The 19,787-nt window shown below is 35.5% G+C and overlaps 1 protein-coding gene across 2 annotated transcripts in view; it reads right to left on the bottom strand.

Annotated features, from left to right (window-relative positions):
- Nucleotides 1-19,787, bottom strand: part of ZFYVE9 (zinc finger FYVE-type containing 9) — a 75,891-nt gene that overhangs the window by 42,574 nt on the left and 13,530 nt on the right. Inside the window, exons 3-6 of one of the 2 annotated variants that reach the window (XM_090269456.1) lie at nt 12,106-12,205; nt 9,548-9,724; nt 7,743-7,912; nt 393-513 (exon numbers count right to left, since the gene is read on the bottom strand). In XM_090269456.1, the coding sequence (XP_090125582.1) occupies nt 393-513; nt 7,743-7,912; nt 9,548-9,724; nt 12,106-12,205 (568 nt within the window). The remainder of the gene's footprint in view (nt 1-392; nt 514-7,742; nt 7,913-9,547; nt 9,725-12,105; nt 12,206-19,787) is intronic. The other variant, XM_090269457.1, reaches the window with a different exon arrangement.

Below are 19,787 nucleotides of genomic sequence, written 5' to 3'. Positions count from 1 at the left end.
TGTATTATACTTCAAAACAAAAAGTTAAATTAATGTACTGACTGTTTCAGGTGGGGCAATCCTAGAATCATAAGAAACTCTTCAGAGTATTATGTGCTTTAAAATATAAAGAAAAAACTGCCAATGAACTACATTTATACTACAATTAAAAATATTATGTCCTTCTAATGATTAAAATAACATTATAATATGAAATCATAAATAGCTACTCTAAAACAACCAGTAACAGCAACAATTATTTTCATGGCACTAAGTAGTTGTTTTTCTTTGTTGTTGTTGTTGATGTTGTTAGAGAAGAGAAGGGCAATTACCAAATTCTATCTCCTTCCCTTAAGTAGAAGGCAATATTTGGCATATATAACTATCTTGTTTAAATATGTAAGTCCACAAACCTCCTTTTACACCAGTGGAGATGAGAATGGGAGGAAGGCCATCTTCAGGAATGAGGTTCATTGCACTCCCAACAGGACTTCCAACCTGAGTTATACTCCCAGAAAACACAGACGTATCCGTCTAGGAAAAGCAAATGAGCAAAGTAAGGGTTACAGAGAGGTTCAAGACTTTGGCAGAATATAGTAAAGAATATAAACTTTGGAAGTCATACTTTTTTTATACTCATTATCTTATGGTTTCCTAAAAGACTGGGCTTATATACTACGAAAATGTTTGCTACTGTATAGTTTCTCCCTTTGGCATCAACAAATCCAGTAATGAGAGAAGAGGTAGTTTAGCCTTGAAGAAGTAAAGTTCCCTTTACCCAGGTTTATTTTGCTATGTAAAAAATATATATTTAAAGATTATAGTGGGAACAAAACCAAAATTTCAATGTTATCGCATAATTTCTGAACTTTTAATGTATTTGGGTGTACTTAAAAGTTTCACTTATACTGCTTTTTCAAATTAACTTTGAAAATAGTGGTGATGGTTGTACAACAATAAGAAAGTAATTTAATGCCATAAATTGTGCACTTAAAACTGGTTAAGATGGTAAATTATGTATATGTTACATATAGTTTATTATAATAAAAAAAATTAACTTTGATAAAATACAGATTAAAATAGGTCATCTTTTTCATTTACTATGCAATGAAATAAAACTTCAAGTTCATTTTTCTTTGCATTAATATGATCACGTTATGTACATTTAATAAAATATAATCTTGTAAAGCACATTTTGTGTGGGGTTAAATCCACTTAATTAACAACTTAATAGGCTGCCCTCCAAGACCTATTACAATGATGCTCTCCTCGTCATATTCTCCATCCCTTAAGAGAGAAAGGATTTAAAAAAATTTTTTTAAAAAGCATTTTAAAACTTTTAAAAATGTATAAAAATGTTTATAGCAGATTTTATTCAAGTCATAATAGCCGAAGACTGAAAATAATCCAAACATCCATTAACAAGAAAATAGAAAACTGATATATCTATATGATAAAATACTACTCCATAATAAAATATTGGCTTAAGATGTGTACAGCATGGATAAATCTCATAAACAGTAGTTTGAGTTTAATAAGCTAGACACAAAATATTATTTACTATATGCTTCCTTTTATATGACATTCAAGAACAGGTCAAATGAATCCATGGTTATATAAGTCAGAATAATGGTTACCTAGGGGAAAAGATGTAAAAGAAATGTAGTAGAAAAGGATATTGACAGAAAAAGAGCATGAGGAAACCTTCTAGGGTGATAAAAATGGTTTATATCTTCACCCGAGTGGTCGTTACATAGGGTTTGTTATGTGCGTGCATATATATTGACCAAGCTGTTTCCCAAAGATTAATTCTCCTAAAGCACTTCATTATATATATTTATATTTAAATAAAGATTAAAATTATTTTTTTAAATGTCAATATCTTACAATACTTTTACCTATATTATCTATAATTTAGTAGGTTTTGCTAAAACTTTGAAATGTTCTTAGTACATCATCATGTGAGAGGAAATTTGGAAATTTTTATTGGCAAAACATTATTAAATGATTTCAAAGCATAGTACAGGAATAAAGTAACCTATTCTAACTTGCTATTTAATGATGCATAAATCCACCTTTTAACATTATAAGAAGTGCTCATCTGACCTCTACTTAAATACCATCTGTGAAAAGAAATTTATTTCGAGTACTACTAGGGCATAAAGATGAGAAAACTATATTCCAGTCTGGACCTAAAGAATGTGTTTGTCCTCATTTTACCAGATAAATATTAAAATAAGAGTGTTGAACAATATGAAAACACAGAAATGAAATAATTTAGTTTCTCTTAAACTGAGCTAAAACCTGTTTCCCTATAATTCATTCACTAGGACTTCCTAATTCATTCCCCCCAATTTTTTTATGTTAGCAACAAGAATCAAGTAAGAAAAAAACAATAAAAGGCATCCAAATTAGGAAGAAATAAAACTATCACTAGTTGCAGATGACATGATTCTATATAAAGAACAATAAAGACTCCACAAAACACTACAGAAAAAAAAAATCTGTTTTCAGAGCCTATCATACAATTTAAAAGATGTAAAAAACAATTTAATAGGGAAAAAAGTCATCACTGCATAAACAACATAGTTATAACTGGTTCAGGAAAGAACTGTCGAAGGACAGTAAAATCATTTGTGGGAAGGTTTCTGGGGGCACAGGACACTCACAGTCTCAAAGTATCAGCCCTCACATTAATTATTAACTGCAAAGAAGAACAGCTACTTTTGCAGTGGAGAAACACAGAAGACCTCAATTTAACCAGTTATCAAACTGATACTTCTATTTTTTACTTATTTTTTAATTATATGTATTTTTTCCATCACCATTTATCCCCCCATACCCTCTTCCTCCTCCACCCACCTCCTCTCCCCACATATCACCACCTTATTGTCCATGAGTTTTCTTTTTTTCCTTTTTTTGCTCAATTCCTCCACTCCGCTAAACCCCCAGAGCTGTCAGCCTGCTCACTACCTATCATTCTTTCTATTTTGCTAGTTTTCAAACTGATACTTCTTGATGTGTTCCACTAAGAAAATGATCATCACTTATAATAAATATTATTGCCAAAAATGTTTAACCTGAAATTAATCATGAGAAAAAAAAATAGACAAATACAAATTAAGGACTTTATGCAAAACATGGCCTAGATATTCCCAAAATATTAACAGAGTTGACCCTCAAACAACGCAAAGGTTAGGGACGTTCACAACCTGTGCAGCCAAAAATTCGCATATAACTTATCAGACCCCCATAGACTCAGACTCCCAACCATGGATCAAAATACATTTGACCCTTGAACAACATGGGCTTGAACTGCATTGCTCTACTTAAACACAGTAATATAAGACAATTTTTAAAAAGTGGTATAACGGTTCTAGGGTATAGAAAACCAAAGAAACATGACAACTAAATGCAACTGTGATCTTTGATGGGCTCTTATTTTTTAAATATATTTTATTTAATTAAAATTTTTATATATGTGCACATGTGTAAAAATGAAATTTGTAAAGAATATTATTGGGACAATTGGGACAACCTGCAGATGAACTATATATTAGATAACAGAATTGTTAAATTTTTTTCTCATATGATAATTCTATTGTGCTTATGTAAGAAAATAGCTTGTTTTTAGGAGACACAAACTGAGGTATTAAGTGATGAAGTACAACGAAACCTCAAATGGTTTGTCAAGAAACATAAATGTGTGACTTCCAGCCAAAATGGAGGCCTAGACAGACATGCTGGATCTCCCTCCACAACTAAGAAGGAATACAGCTACCACAAAACTAGAGACAACCAGAAGTTTCAGAAAATCGAGCTGCATGGAAGTCCAACAAACAAAGATATAAAGAAAAAATGCAAATACAAACAAGCAAGTGGGGCGGAGCCGGGGCAGAAAGAATGTGGTGTGGTGGTGGCACAGGGGTGGCAACGGCAGGCTCACAGAAAGCGCAGTCACACATTTTAAAAAGTAGGGAGGGAGACCTGGGGAGCATTCCCAGAACCAGACCAGACCGCGCAGGTCATGGTCCCAGCGCCAGGGAAAATAAAGCCTCATTGCTTCTGACTGTGCAAACCACTGGCAGTTGGGGCGGAGGAAGAAACTGCTGGCCTCTCAGCAGGGTCTGCTTGTTTGAAGGACCCCCAGGTCCTCGAATGTCTGCAGACCCACCCACTCTGGGAACAATGGCCAGGGCAACGGCTAGAGGGGTGCCAGTCCCATAAAGAAGTGAGAAAAGTGTCTGGAAAAGGGCGAGTGCTGAGCAAACAGCATTGTTCCCTCTCAGACTCCTCGCCCCCACACAGCGCCACAACGTGGTGAGACGGGTTGCCAGTACTGATGAATACCTAAGGCTCTGCCCCTTACAACGCAATAGGTGAAATAGCTCTACCTAAGACACAGAGGCAAACACACACAGGGGCCTGTCAAGATGAGGAGACAGAGAAGCATGGCCCAATAGAGGGAATGGATCAAGGTTCCAATGGGAGAACTAAGCAACAAGGAGATAGCCAACCTAACATGTGCAGAATTCAAACCACTGGTGATAAAGATGCTCACAGGCTTGAACATCTTTAAGTATGGCAAATGCATAATGGAAGAAGTAAAGGCTATGTTAAATGAAATGAAGAAAAATCCACACAAAACCAATGGTGAAGGGAAGGAAACCAGGGTTCAAATCAATGATTTTGAACATAAGGAAGAAAAAAAATAGTCAACCAGTACAGAATGGGGAAACAAGAATTGAAAAAAATTAGTAGAAGCGTAGGAACCTCTGGGACAACTTCAAATGTGCCAACATCTGAATCACAGGGGTGCCAGAAGGAGAAGAGGAAGAGCAAGAAATTGAAAGCTTATGTAAAAAAATAATGAAGGAAAACTTCCCTAATTTGGCAAAGGAAACAGACAAGTCCAGGAATCACAGAGGGTCTCAAACAAGCTAGAGCCAAAGAGGACCACACCAAGACACATCATAATTTAAATGCCAAAGGTTCAAGATAAAAAGAGAATCTTAAAAGCAGCAAGAAAAAAGCAGAGAGTTACCTACAAAGGGGTGCCTATAAGACTATCAGCTGATTTCTCAAAAGAAACTTTGCAGGCAAGAGCGAACTGGCAAGAAGTATTCAAGGTGATAAAAAGCAAGGATCTATAACCAAGATTACTCTATTCAGCAAAGCCATTGTTAAGAATGGAAGGGCAGAGAAAGTGATTCCCAGACAAGGTAAAGCTAAAGGAGTACATCATCACCAAGCCATTATTATATGAAATGTTAAAGGGACTTACTTAAGAAAAAGAAGATCAAAACTATGAACATTAAAATGACAATAAACTCACACCTATCAACAACTGAATCTAAAAAATAAAAACAAAAGCCAACCAAGTAAACCAGAATAGAAACAGAATCATAGGTATGGGGATCATCTGGAGGGTTATCAGTTGGAAGGTGGGTGGGGGAGAAATGGGTAAATGGTACAGGGATTAAGAATCATAATTGGTTGGTACAAAATAGACAGGGGGAAGTTAAGAATAATTTAGGAAAGAGTGAAGCCAAAGAACTTATATGCACGACCCATGGACATGAACTAAGGGGGATGGGATTGCTGGAGGGAAGGGGGTACTGGGCAGAGGGGAGCAAACGGGAAAAAAATTGGAACCACTGTAACAACACAATCAATAAAATATACTTAAAAAAATAAGTGTGTGTGTGTGTGTGTGTGTGTGTAAGGGTAAACATGGCAAAATGGGAACAACTGGTAAATATAAGTGAAGAGTATATGGGTGTTCGCTGTCCTGTTCTTGCAACTTTTCTGTGAGTTTGAAATTTTTCCAAATAAACAACTGAAGGAAAAAAGAAGGAACTGTCTTGACAAAGTAACATGTAGGATGCAAGATACAAAGAAGACTAAGACACAGTTCTGACTGTCACCCTCTATAGCCTTTGAAAAATAAAAAAATAAAAAAATAAAAAATACTTAGATTTGAAGATAGATAACACATGGTTTAATGTTCCTTCGCCTAACAGAAATTTAGCTCTGTATGTCAATAAATCTAATCTTAATAACAGGCAATTTCAGTTACAATAAAATCCATGTTATATAAATTACTGAAAGAAAATTACTGAACATAAATATAAATAGTAACTGACAATTCTATGAAAACTTCAAGAGTAAAAACTTTATCCAAACTTTGATCCTCTTGTGTTTTTTTTTTAAATTTCAAAATACTTTATTGACTAACATATTAATTGGGGTAGTTAGTAGTTATAGCACCTTAAGCAAACATGCCTTGACACAATAGAAACTTATTCTTTCTCAGGCTTTAGCAGTGAAGGTTCTTCTGGCAGGATAGCAACTGCCTCCTGGTAGTGCTTCAGGGACTCAGGTTTTCTCCATTTTTTGGTTTCTCTTTCTTTGAAGGTTTTGCATTTCTCTACATTCTGATTTTCTCTTTTGTAGGGAAACCCCTGTCTGAATGAATGATCACTGGGCCCCTTAACTCCAGGATGGCAGGCACTTTGAGATACTGTCTGGATGAGTATTTCTTCTTTATGTTTGTTGGACTTCCATGCAGCTCAATTTTCTGGAACTTCTAGTTGTCTCTAGTTTTGAAGTAGTTGTATTCCTTCTTAGTTGTGGAGGGAGATGCAGCGTATCTGTCTAGGCCCCCATCTTGGCCAGAAGTCCTTTTTTTTTTTAAAGATGGACACATATTTAGGTGTGGAATTATTGGCCTTGACCACCAAATTTAAGGAGGCAATCAGCAACAGAAAAGGTCTCACTATACAGAAAGATCCTATGTGTGCAATTTCTCATTTTGGACCTAGGTGACTCTGTTTTCTCACTGACTCCAGATCAAGTAGCTGGTATTTGTCCCCTTCTGGAAATTAGGTCCCAAGGAAAGAGAATCCCATTAGCCCCAAAACTGTGACCAGTATATCCTACAGAGACATGATGGAAGTAATGGCACAGTATGAGCTCATTTCCTTAGGTAAATAATGGGTCTTCCAACCATTAAGTCAGTGATTTTCAGCTAATTTTTAAGCTTTGGGACCCTTTTAAAAATTTTCCATGGAAATACAACAGGTAGAAAAGAAGAAAGTGGAGATGCTAGGATTGAGAGAAAGGAGTAGAGGGATTCCTCAGTCATCTTCATATTGCTCGGCTCTTCCTCACCATGGCACTCCCGAGAGGCTGCCACAGAACCTGGGAACACTGTCTGAAAACCACTGTATCAAGGGGCCAGGATTCCCTCTAGCACAGCGGTTCTCACCCTGTGGGTCGCGACCCCTTTGCGGGTCGAACAACCCTTTCACAGGGGTCGCCTAAGACCATCAGAAAACACATATATAATTACATATTGTTGTTGTGATTAATTACTATGCTTTAGTTATGGTTGGGGGTCACCACAACATGAGGAACTGTATTAAAGGGTCATGGCATTAGGAAGGTTGAGAACCACTGCTCTAGCACATCCTCTAGCTACAGCGATAGCCTGAGCTCACCTGAGAACAGCCTTCATTTAAGAATCTTTCTCCTGAAAAAAACTTCCAAATACAGAACAAACGTGAACCGATTTTGCCACATATACTTTAGTGCAATACATACACACATGCATGCGTGCACACACACACAGGCACTAAACTGTATCAAAATTTATATGGGGTTCTACAAAACGACACTCAACTTAGGAAAAAAGCAGGACAGAGGCAGCACATGCTGGGTAAAGTCAGTGATCACTTTTATTCACCCTTTTGTTTTCTTACCTCTGCTGGTAGAGGACTGGTAGTTACTGGCTTCACTGGGTCATGTGACACAGCCAGGGTTCCTGCAGAGGAAGTTCCATTGACGGTTAATTTGGCTGCATCAGCAACTTCTCCATTGGGCAAGATCCCATCAGCAAACCAAACTCGCCTCTGCTCTCTGGGCTGAGCCACTTGAGGAGCCAGAAAAATAAAACAGGCATCAATGTGATATTGATAGGATTTGTAACATCAAAGAAGAGAAGGTCACCAATTCCAGATGTACAAAAAAAAAAAATCACTTTTTAGCATCTTATAATTAAAAATATTAGAACTGTAACTCTGTGTAAAAGTGGTTCTAAATTAATAAGATACACATGTAAATATACTTTACTTCTATAACTTGTATGTAAAGATTTAAAACACTTTGGTCTAAAATATTAAGGGTTGTTAAATATACCTATAATAATGTCACATACTCCGTCTCATATTACTAAAAGAGAAACTAAAGAAGGTGTTTTAAGTGCCTAGGGAATAAAATAATAGCAGAGAAAAAATATCTAGCAGTAGACATCCACATCTCCTAAAAGTATGAGGTTCCACAGGAATAAAGTATCTGGAAAAGTGCTATAGTATTTTTAAAGGACAAAAGATGCCCTGAAGAATGTTGAAGAATCATAAATTACTAAAGGAAGAGTTGGCACAGATATGTAAGAATTGGGAAGCAAACTGACCAGCTCTTTGGCTAAAGTGTAACTGAAGAAGAAAAAGACTGATCTGGCAGTGCAAAAGTAGTTGATACTTTAGTAAAAGGACAGGGAAAGCTGGAACACTGAGTGTGCTGAAATAATCTCTTTAAATCCAATTTGGGATATCAATTCACACAGCCAAAACAAGAGAGTCTAGGGAAGAACAACAAAAAGGATAAACGAAGCAAAGACAATAAAGATGTTAAGAAGGAAAGCCTGAACTCATAAAAATACAAAGAGTATCACTGAGGAATGATCTGAAGAGGGGGAATGGGGAAGATTATGATCATGTCAATAGAAGTCTTTGATCTCCAAAGGGGAGGAGGACTATTTAGCAAGGGGAAGAGAATATTAACTAGACAAAAAGACGTAAAATTAATGAAAGAAGATTGGTTTTAATTATCAAGGGAAACTTCCTGACAAGATCATTTTAAGGAAATATATAATTGTTCCTTTTACTACTGATAATCTCCTGAACTTAAAAAGTGCCTTTCATCTGACAATATCATACTCATAAAGATATAATTAAAATAAGTTGAACCTATAATTTTCTACCTATCATACGATATAATCCGAATTAAAGTTCTGGATTTTACAAAGGTCTATGTACCTAACACGATATTTCCATATTTTTATATGGATAGATTAAAAATGAAAAGAGAAAATGGCTATGTATATGCCAGCAAGCAACAGGCTGGTTAGAAGGAGGAACTCTCATTTTCATCACTTACTGAACACCTACAAAGAACATTAAAGTAGACATGAGGTTAGGATTTCGCAGGCAGACTTCAAAATCTGCATCTCCTTTCAAGTATAAGCAGTGTAATTCCTCCGTTATTAAATTGGAGAGAATACTGGCATATTTTTAGAGGTGCCTACAAAATATCAGGCAACACACTATTATTCTTTACTTGCCCCCAAATAGTCTCAACACATTTCTCACCTTGTTCTTCCACTTTAATAACCATCCAAAGGGACTTATCGGCAGTGTTTTAAAGACTTGTGCTGTAAAATCACATCAGCACATTTTCAGAGGAACTTGGTGAGGAAAAAGAGAGAGAATAGCACAGGATCCCCTACCTTCTGCTCCAGGGTGCTTTAAAACTCCCACAGGTACCATCACAGTGGGAGGTGGAGAGCTCAGGGCTCCTGAGGCCTGAGCCTGCTGCAAGGGAGGGATAGTAGAACAGTATTCAGCAGGATTGTTAGGGTTAGGGCTCTGGCTTGAGGCACTCATCATGTTCTCCCAGGCTTGAGCTAAAGCAAATACAGACACAATCAATGTGAATGGATTGCAAAATATGGACATCAAGACCTCCTCAATATTGGATAAATAATGTAGCTCCTCCTCATTAACACTCATAGTATATCTCTCTTCCAGCTAGTGAAGGTATTCAGGAAATAAGTAATTTTATTCAATAAGAGAGACCATTTAGTTAAGTAAACTATTTGGAAGCAACAAATAAGAATTACATGATACTTCTGATACGGACTGCTATGTCAGTCTGAAGTTAATGAGTAGGCCCCTAGCTTTTTTAAAGGAGACCATACATTCCCTTATCAAGGATTTGGAACTGGAATAGCATTTAGACATTTGGAGGGTGGGGTGGGTAGGTTTAATAGTCAACAGATTTTATAAAGTTCTACTAAAAATCAAAATCAGGGACTAAATAGCATGACTCCGTTGTATATTTTCTTTGTCATTTCTAGACTTTTAGGTTCTTCTCTTAATAGAGGTAAAATCTCATTTGAAAATTTCTGAAGCCTAAAGCTCAGGAAAATGCATCTCAACATTTCTGTGAATTCTGCTTTTGTGAAATCGTCACCTTGTGTAAAAGTATCCAGCGCAAACAACCATTTCATATCTTTGGTGTGTCTCAAAAGCACAGGATCCATTTGAACATGAAAATGTGCCAATATCATTATAAGTGTCATCAACCAATATAGATGCTCATAAATATGTTAAAATACTGTACACTCTATAGTTTAACTACTGACATATCAACTACTCTCTTTAAAGTAAATAGGATGAAAGATGCTACAGAAATGAAAGCTATCAAATTTTATATCCAGGTTCAGGTAATAGCACATACCCAGGTATAGAAACCACCTGATTTTTTGAACATCTTTTTAAAAATCTCATTGAACATCAAAGAATAATCGATAAGATTTTGAATATTTATTGCCTCCAAACGCAGGACAAGGCTAAAAACAACAGCTATGTTCCTTTGAAAGCATTGGCAGAAAGAGGGGAAGAGAAAAGGAAAAAGGGATAGGGAACACTGAAAAGCATCAAATTAAATATTCAGTAAAAGACCAGGCTAAGCCATGCGAAAGGAAAGACACTGGAAAAACCAGGAAAAGTAGATTACTTTGGGATCCCATTAAGGGCATCCTTGCTTAATAAATAGTAAGTAGTCATGTGAATTCTTGCCAATTCCTTCATCTTTAGCTTTGCCAAGTTATAAAAAAAAACAAACAAACTATCAAGTTGAAAGACCTCACCAAATAAAAGAGGTATTGGGTATTGTAATTAAGCAGCATGCTCTTATCTGTGGATATATGTCTGAAAATGAAAGCAGGAATAAAAATCACCAATTGAGCAACAGAGTGAAATAACAACCATCTGAAAAATGACCTTTAGGAGTAAAGAGAATGAATTCATATTTGATCCAAATTATAAGAATACAGAAATGGGAGGAAATTGGGTGGCTTATAGGAGATTAGAACAGATCAGATTAACTGACATGCAATAGGTTAATAAGCCAGCAACATGAAAACATCACTATGAGCAACACAGACAGACAGAGCAGGAAGGGCCTCGAGCAGATAAGCGTCAGCTTCCAGGAAGCACACCACCCTTGCACATGTAGCAGTGGTGTCCAAGTCAACATTTTTTGTCTATTAGTAATTGTTCTGACAACTGTACAAAGAATCACTCAAAGAGAAAAATACTACAGCCTGATCAATCATATCTCTTTACAAGAATTCTCCGGTGGTTTTTGTTTGTTTAACTTAACTAAAATGCCATTGGATTCACTTCCAATCCTGCACAAGAGGACCACTGGATAAGCCACATTTACCTTCTCCAGGCCGTATTCTTTTACCATATAAATAAATTCAAAACCATAATCCTTATAATAAATTTAAATAATATTAAGGAGATAACAGATAATGTAATTTTCTATTCAATCCTAGATGCTACAATATTTATTTTTAACAAGATGAATGAAATAAGACGTTAATAATAATTTATTCTAAGTTATTAAGCTATTTCACAGAAAGAGCTTCCCTTGAAAGGAAAACCTCAGTCCAATTTTAGTACTTCATGATCTAAGTGATCAAGAGCCGCATACCCCCATCCCACTCTGATAATTTCACAGGAACATTAACAGCCACATAGCACCACATTTCCACAAGAACTTCCATTCTTTCTGCAAACTTACCTGAACTTAGCACTCATTCAGTACATTAGGCACAGGAATTCTGAAATGCTAAAATATTTTCAAAACATGGAAATTTAGCTCAATATTTTCAGTTAGAAGTTATGACATTTCAGAAGCTAAACAACTTGTGGAGAAAGACAGGAGATTCTCTTGTTCTCAATAACTGTGAATTCAACCAGTTTTAATACTTACCATTCATTAGCACTGAGTGGCAGATTACACATACTCTAGCTTCCTTTCTATCCATGTATAACAGTTTACATTTCAGGCTACAGCAGGAAGCACAGAAAACCTGCAGGAAAAAGAACATACTAAATTTACTTAAGATCACAGGATAACGGAAGTAAACCAGTATTGAGCAACACTGGCTGATAGGATACCTCATTATTACTACACCACTAAAAACTTCAAAGGAGAATACAGTTGAAGAAACTGGGCACAAGACCAATTCAAAAGCAAGAGTGTGAGATTATATGTCTGCCAGCAATACAGAAAGTGAAAGTCTTGGCTGAAAATAAAAATCTTAGCCAACATCAGCAAATACATAACACGGGGAAAAAATCTGAGCTGCCCATAGGCAAACTTCCGATACACAATATCAAATAACATAGGCATTTATAGACAGTTACATCTGCTATTTCTGTTTGGAAAGGTAACAGAGCAGAGTGAAATAAACAAAGGTTGGGAATTTTGGGCTTCAGCACTTCTGTTTTTTACTACCCTTGTGTATGGAATAATCATCATACCAGCTGTTTTCACTAGCACCCTATTTCCACCGTCCAGGGTTTGCTCTTGATAATTTTACTTCTTTCTCCCTTCCACACTAGGCAATAAGAATCTCCTTAGCTACCTGTTAAGATTTATTTTCTTGAAAACTCATTAGTCACTTATCATAGAGAACTTCATACGAGCATAAAGCTGTTCTCAGTAGGGTAAATTCTATACTAATCCCATTTTTTATGGCCAAGATGTATCCTATATCTTACAAAGATGAACCACGAAATGAAGTGAAATTAAAGACAATGTGAGAGAAATCCTTTTCTCTCCTATTAGAGATTATTAATATATCTAGCTATGATGCTTACCCATCTACAGTTTTCAGAGGCTTTACATTTTCAAAGTAACTCTATGATGAAGGAAGAACAAGGAATCTATTATTATCTCTCAGAAGAAACTGAGTTTGGATGGTTAAATGACTTGTTCAAGTTCATAACAAACTGTATAAATACGAGGCACTTCACATCTATTATCTCATTTAACCTCGAAAGTTCTATGAAGACACCTTTTATAATTAACAGAGTTAAATAAACAAATGTTAAGTAAAAGTGCTCAGTAGTACAGCTAGTAAGTTACATAAGTTTCCCCAGGCTCTGTTCTTATCCACTATGTAATGCTGCCTCATACTAATGCTTATATTTCATTTTAATTTGATACTTGACTATTCCTTCTCCCATACCATGACCATATCCAGTCAGTAAATAGGTACTGTTGGCTTCCCCTCTTAAATAGTTCCCCCCAAATCCCATCTCTTTCTCTCCATATCTAAGGCTGCTTCCTTTTTTTCAGGCATTTATTACCTAAAACCTAGATGATCGTCATAATCAATCAATTATCTGTCTTTCTAGTCTTCAGAATTTTTTTCCAATTCATCTTTCACACAGATATGAAATGACAGAACTTTCTAAAAAGTAAATTTAATTATGTTAATCTTCCTGAAATCCTTCAATAGCCTTTCTAATGAAGAGGTAAAACCAAAAAGCCCTAATTTACTCATTTATTCAATAAATATTTGAACCCTGACTATGTGCTGGGCACCATGCTACCCCACTGGGTATGACAGTGAACAGATATACTCCTTGTCTTCATGGAATTAATGGCCTATGGAGGTTATAATCCAAAATCAAACAATCACACAAGTGAATGTAAAATTATGTGTTTCAAACAAGTGCATGGTAAAAAAGATTATGTAATCTAGGCTTTACCTAGATTGGCATGACCAGGGAAGGTTTTATTAGGAAATGACAGAGATTAAATCTGCGATGGTTCAACATAAAAAAAATCAATGTAATATACATTAACAGAATAAATGGGGGCGTGGAACCCCAATGATCATCTCAACTAATATGGAAAAAGCATTTGAAAAAATTCAACTCCCTTTTAAAACAAAAGCACTAAAAAAACTAGAAATAGAAGGAAAAATACAGCATAATAAAGTCCATATATTGAAAAAGTCACAGCAAACATCATATTCAATGATGAAATACTGAAAGATTTTTCCTCTAAGATCAGGAACAAGGCAAATATTACCAGCTTTCACATCTTCTGTTCAACATAGTACTGGAAGTGCTAGCCAAAGTAATCAGGTAACAAAAATAAATAAAAGGCATCAAAATTGAACAAGAAGATGTAAAATTATCTGTTTGCAGAAGATATGATCTTGTGTAGAAAACTCTAAAGATTCTACAAAAAATAAAAAATATTAAAAAACCCAATTAGAATAAATGAATTCATCAAAGCTGCAGGATGCAAAGTTAAAGCACAAAAATCAGTCACATTTCTATATACTAATATTGAACAATCTGAAAAAAAATTGCAAAAGCAATTTCATTTATAATAGCACCAAAAAGAATGACATAATAGACTGGATAAAATATTTGTGCTATATGTAACAGACAAAAAGCTAGATCCATTAAATATAAAGAGCTTCAATGAATGAGTAAAAAATACAAATACTTTCAATAAAAAGAGGCAAAGAACTCACATAGGTAAATACATGTAAAATGGTCAATAAATAAAGATATACTATCACTCATGACAATAAAAATGAAAAGAATGAGATTTTTTTTCCTATGGTAAAAGCAAAGGCTTTCTTTTAAAAAAAATTGATATTATTCAATGGTACAGAGAAAAGAGAAACCTCTCATATCCTGCTGGTGGTAATATGAATTGGTAGGTTAGTTTAACAGTACCTTTAAAATTTTTAAGTATTCATTCCCTTTGACCCAATACAGGCAATTTTGAAGACCTGTCCTATAAAAAATATCCACAGGTACAAAGATGTATACAAAATTTTCTCTGTACAGCTTGTAATAACCAAAAGTTATAAACTACTCAAATGTTCATCAGTACAGGAACGATTAATTAAACTGTAGTTTAACCATAAAATGGAATGCTTCAGTCTGTAAAAAGAATGAGATAGCTGTTTGTACTGACACAGAAAAGTAAAGGAAAATGGGTAAGTTGAAGGATTAAAGTTGGATAGAAATAGGCACTTTTTCTTTCTCTATATATTTCATATAATTTTAGGTGTTGGGTAGGGATATTTTAACTTTGAGTAGATCTTTTTCTGTATTTAAAAAAAAATAGAAGAAAAAATAATATTAGTTAATGTCACAGTTGCATTGTTTCTGCCCCAAATACATATGTTGGAGTCTTAAGCCCCAATTCTTCAGAATGCGATCTCATTTGGAGATAGGTTCTTCACAGAGGTAATCAAGTTCATTAGAGTGGACTCCTAATCAATGACTGGTGACCTTGTAACAGGAAAAATTTAGACACAGTACATATACAGAGAGAATACCATATGAACATAAAGACAGCCATCTACAAGTTGAGGAGAAAAAGGTGGAACAGAGCTTTCCCTCAAAGCCCTCAGAAGGAACCAACCCTGTCATCACCAGGCTCAGACTTCTATGCTCTGGAACTGTAACACAATAAATTTCTGTTGTTTAGATACCCAGTTAGTAGTATCCTGTATGGCAGCCCTAGAAAACTAAAGCAGTAGGGAACTTTCAGAAGTAGAGGGCTTGTGCTTTGGGAAAAATGAAAACAAAGATATCTTTTTTAAAAACCAAGGTAGAGGGCAGCATAATGCAGTTAAACAGAAGATCCAAGAACATCCATCCTTCCCAATATCCCATGGGCCTAAAGATAATGTGGAAGGGATCCTTCACATTTCCAATTGGATTAGACAAACACAACTTAGTTAGAGAAGTAGCTGACTTGCCAAGAGACTACCTGGAATGGAGAGAAAATGGGACCCAGGCAGCGGAAGCATTTCTGTACAATCACCCATACCAGAGAAATACATGAAAACTGAATGTCACGTACACCACAAAAACAACACTAGACAGCACCTACGACTGACACAGATAGTGTGTACACAATACAAAATAGAAGAGACTGAGAAACACTGACCCTTGTTCTCAAAAAGACAAAGACTATGATGAAATAAAATACTCGGGTCAGTTGAATTAGTACCAAAATCAGTACCTAAATCTAATGGAAAAGATAAGCAGAAGAGATTTGAAGCAACTGAGCAAGAGTTAATAATCCTGGATTTAAAATTACTAGATAATGTTGAATTTGCCTGCCAGAAACCAGGTTAGTCAGTGTTTCTCAAAAAAAGGGTACTCTTGGTATTTTGGGTGGGCCAATTCTTCACTGGGCAGCACACTCCTGTTTCACACAGAGTATTTAACAGCCCTAGTCCCAGATTACTAAATGCCAGTAGTGTCCTGGCCAACGTGGCTCAGTTAGTTGAGTGTCGTCTTATAAACCAAAAGGTTGTGGGTTCAGTTCCCAGTCAGGGCACGTGTGAGAGGTAACTAATCAATGTTTCTCTCCCTATCGCCAATCCTTCCCTTCCCCTCTCTCTAGAATCAATGAGCAGGTCCTCTGGTGAGGAAAAGAAAATTAATTAAATAAAAATAAAAATTGTTAAATGCCAGTAACTACCCCTGTGACTGTAACAAAAAAATATCCCACCACATTGCAAACACCATCTAAGTACTTTCCCCAGTTTTTTGAGCTAGAGGCACAGAGTCAACAAGGAAAGTCAGTCTGGCCCTGACTGGTGTGGTTCAGTTGGTTGGGTGTCATCCTGCAAAGAGAAAAGTCACCAGTTCGAGTCCTAGTCAGGGTACTTGCCTGGGCTGCAGGTTCAGTCCCCAGTCAGGGCACATATGGAGGATAACCTATCAATGTTTCTAACATCGATGTTTCTCTCTCTCTCTTTCTTTCTTTCTCCCTCCTTTGCCCTCTCTTTAAAAATAAATAAAATCTTTAAAAAAAAAGTCAACCTTATAAAAAAAATTACATATTTATACACAAAATACCTTATATTTTTATTATTACAACTAACACATATTTTTATTATTACAACTAACACAATCTACTTCAATCTATTGCACTTATTCTCCATTTTCCCAAACTAGAATGTAAACTCCATGGAGCAATGGACTAAAGTATTTTGATACTGGTATCACACTGCAATAACATAGGTACTCGACAAAATTGTTTATTGCTCTTTGATTAGTAAAATCATTGCACAAATGAATACATGAATGGAGAAACAAATATTAATATACACTTATCTGGGTTGCACTATATTGTACACACTCAAATTAACAACCTGAGCAATGACAAACACATTTTAAGCAGTTTATTAATAATAGTGACCTCAAGTTTTATAGGCCAAATCGTTATGCATGACCTTAAATAACAGGATCTATGTCACTTGCCTAACTGTAAAGAGATACATTATAATGGTTTATAATATGTATGCTATACAATGTACCAGTTAAGTGTTGGTTAAAATGTTCCACTTGTGTGTTCACATGTACTTTTCTTTAATGTGGTATTTCTAGGTTCCAATCTTAACTTTATAATTCACTAGCCAAATGCCTTTGTGTGAATAATTTGAACTCTTTGAACCTCAGTTTTTCCTTATAACTGAAATGTTAATTATTCCCCTCACAAGGCTTTTATGAGGATTAAACGACAAAATACATGTAAAATGTAGCATATAATAAGAACGTATGAGGATGCCTTTATTATTAGTTCTTTTCTTTTTAAAACTTCCCAGTCATTAGGCTTTCCGTATAACAACTCCTACTGCCAAATTTACAAACAAGCTTTATACTCAAGTACCATTTGTGCCTATTTATACCCCGTACAGTGTGAACAACACTTCTTTGCAATTCTTGAACATTTAAATCATCAAATGCCCACTTATTTCTCTTCATTTTAGAAAGTGGAAAAAATCATATCCCAATTTTCAAAAAGCCCTGTAATTATGACAAAAATAACTGCCTTGCAAGAATAAGAAAGTGCTTGTGACTGACCAATATCCAGCTTTCACAAAGACAGATGACAGTAACAAAGTGTAAAAATACTTAAATGCAGAAGAGTACCTTCCCATTGCTTAAACAGTAAATACCAAAATATATGTGGTAAGAACTAAAGCAGTTCTCAATCAAATTCCAACTCTTCCCCTATCCAAACACCTGTTCCAACCTTACTGTTATTAACTGAAAACAATAATAATTATCAGTCACTTTATGAGTATATCACAGGAAGGGCTAACAGAGGGTCTCTAATTTAACCTTTCAACTTTATTTCCAAGTGAATCTATATATGAGGGGTATCCCCTCAAAAATCAGAATTATCTTCTGGAGGGGGGCCCCTTGCAGCATAGGCTTTCCTCGATACATCTGTATCAGTGTACCAGCTTATGTTGTTGTGAGAGGCTGCACTTCACTTCAGTGAATTTTTTTTTAAGAATCTTTCGTTTGCCAATTTCATGTTGGGTGATTTACGAGTGCACCTGCCCACACCACGCTGAGTGTTAAGCAGTTTTTGACCAAAAACAGCATGACCCCCCCCTATTCACCCTGATCGACTTTTTTTTTGTTTCCCCAGATGACAAAGTCCTCAAAGGGAAACGGTTTGCCCATGTGCAAGAGGTGAAACAAAAAACAGCAGAAGCACTAAAAGGCATCAAAATCAACAAGTTCAAAACCTGTTCTGAGCAGTGAAAAAACATCTTGATAGGCATATTGCATAGAATGGAGAGTACTTTGAAGGTGACTGAAGTTTAAATGTGTAAGAATAAACACACAGCCCTGGCTGATGTGGCTCAGTGGATTGAGCACCAGCCTGCAAACCAAAGAGTCACTGGCTCGATGCCTGGTTGAGGCCGGTGCTTGGGTTCTGGGCCCTGTCCCAGCTGGGGGCCTGCGAGAGGTGACTGATCTTTCTCTCCCTCTCTTTCTTCCTCCCTTCCCTCTCCCTAAAAATAAATATTTTTTTAAAAAAGAATAAATAACAAATTTTAATAAATAAATTCTGGGTTTTTGGGGGTCCCTCCTCGTAAACAGGAAGACACAACACCAGAATTGTAAGTAAACAACATTCAACATAAAACCTTAAACTTGTTTGAAGTTATTAGGATATCTTCCTTTAATATACTATGAATTAATTTTTAGATATTCTGTTATTACCTTGTAGATAACACATTGTGTTGTAAGTTTTATATGTGTTAAAAGGTGCTAATTTGTAAAAAGCAAGCAATTATAAAGCATATCACTTTTTTAATCATATTCTGGCCATTCTTTACTTTTTAAACTTTTTATTAGAAATCTTCAATTATATAAAAGTACACATAACAGCATAACAAACCCCCAGGTGTCCATTACTCAGGTGAAACAATTACCAAAGTCAATCCTCACCCACTTCACCCCCTTTTAATAATTTTGAAATAAATTGCAGGTATCATTTCATCTTTAAAGATTTCAGTATATATCTGAAACACAAGGCCTACTTTAACAAAACAATACCATTATCATACCTTAAAAAATTAACAACTTCTTAATATCGAATATCCAAGCAAAGATAACATTTTATAGTCATGTACAGGGGTTGGCAAAAGTAGATTTACAGATATATGTGAAACAGAGTTTATTCTTGTATTATTATTTGTTAATTATTGCATTATTTTCCATATGAACAACTGTAAACCTTCTTTTGCCATGCCTTGTATATTTTAATAGACTTTGATTTTTAGAGCAGTTTAGGTTCACAGGAAAATTAAG

This window comes from Furipterus horrens, unplaced genomic scaffold, assembly GCF_987537825.1.
Source record: "Furipterus horrens unplaced genomic scaffold, mFurHor1.1.pri manual_scaffold_3, whole genome shotgun sequence".
NCBI classification, from domain to species: Eukaryota; Metazoa; Chordata; class Mammalia; order Chiroptera; family Furipteridae; genus Furipterus; species Furipterus horrens.
Note: the sequence above shows the minus strand (reverse complement) of the source record. Positions and strands in the feature narration are given on the sequence as shown.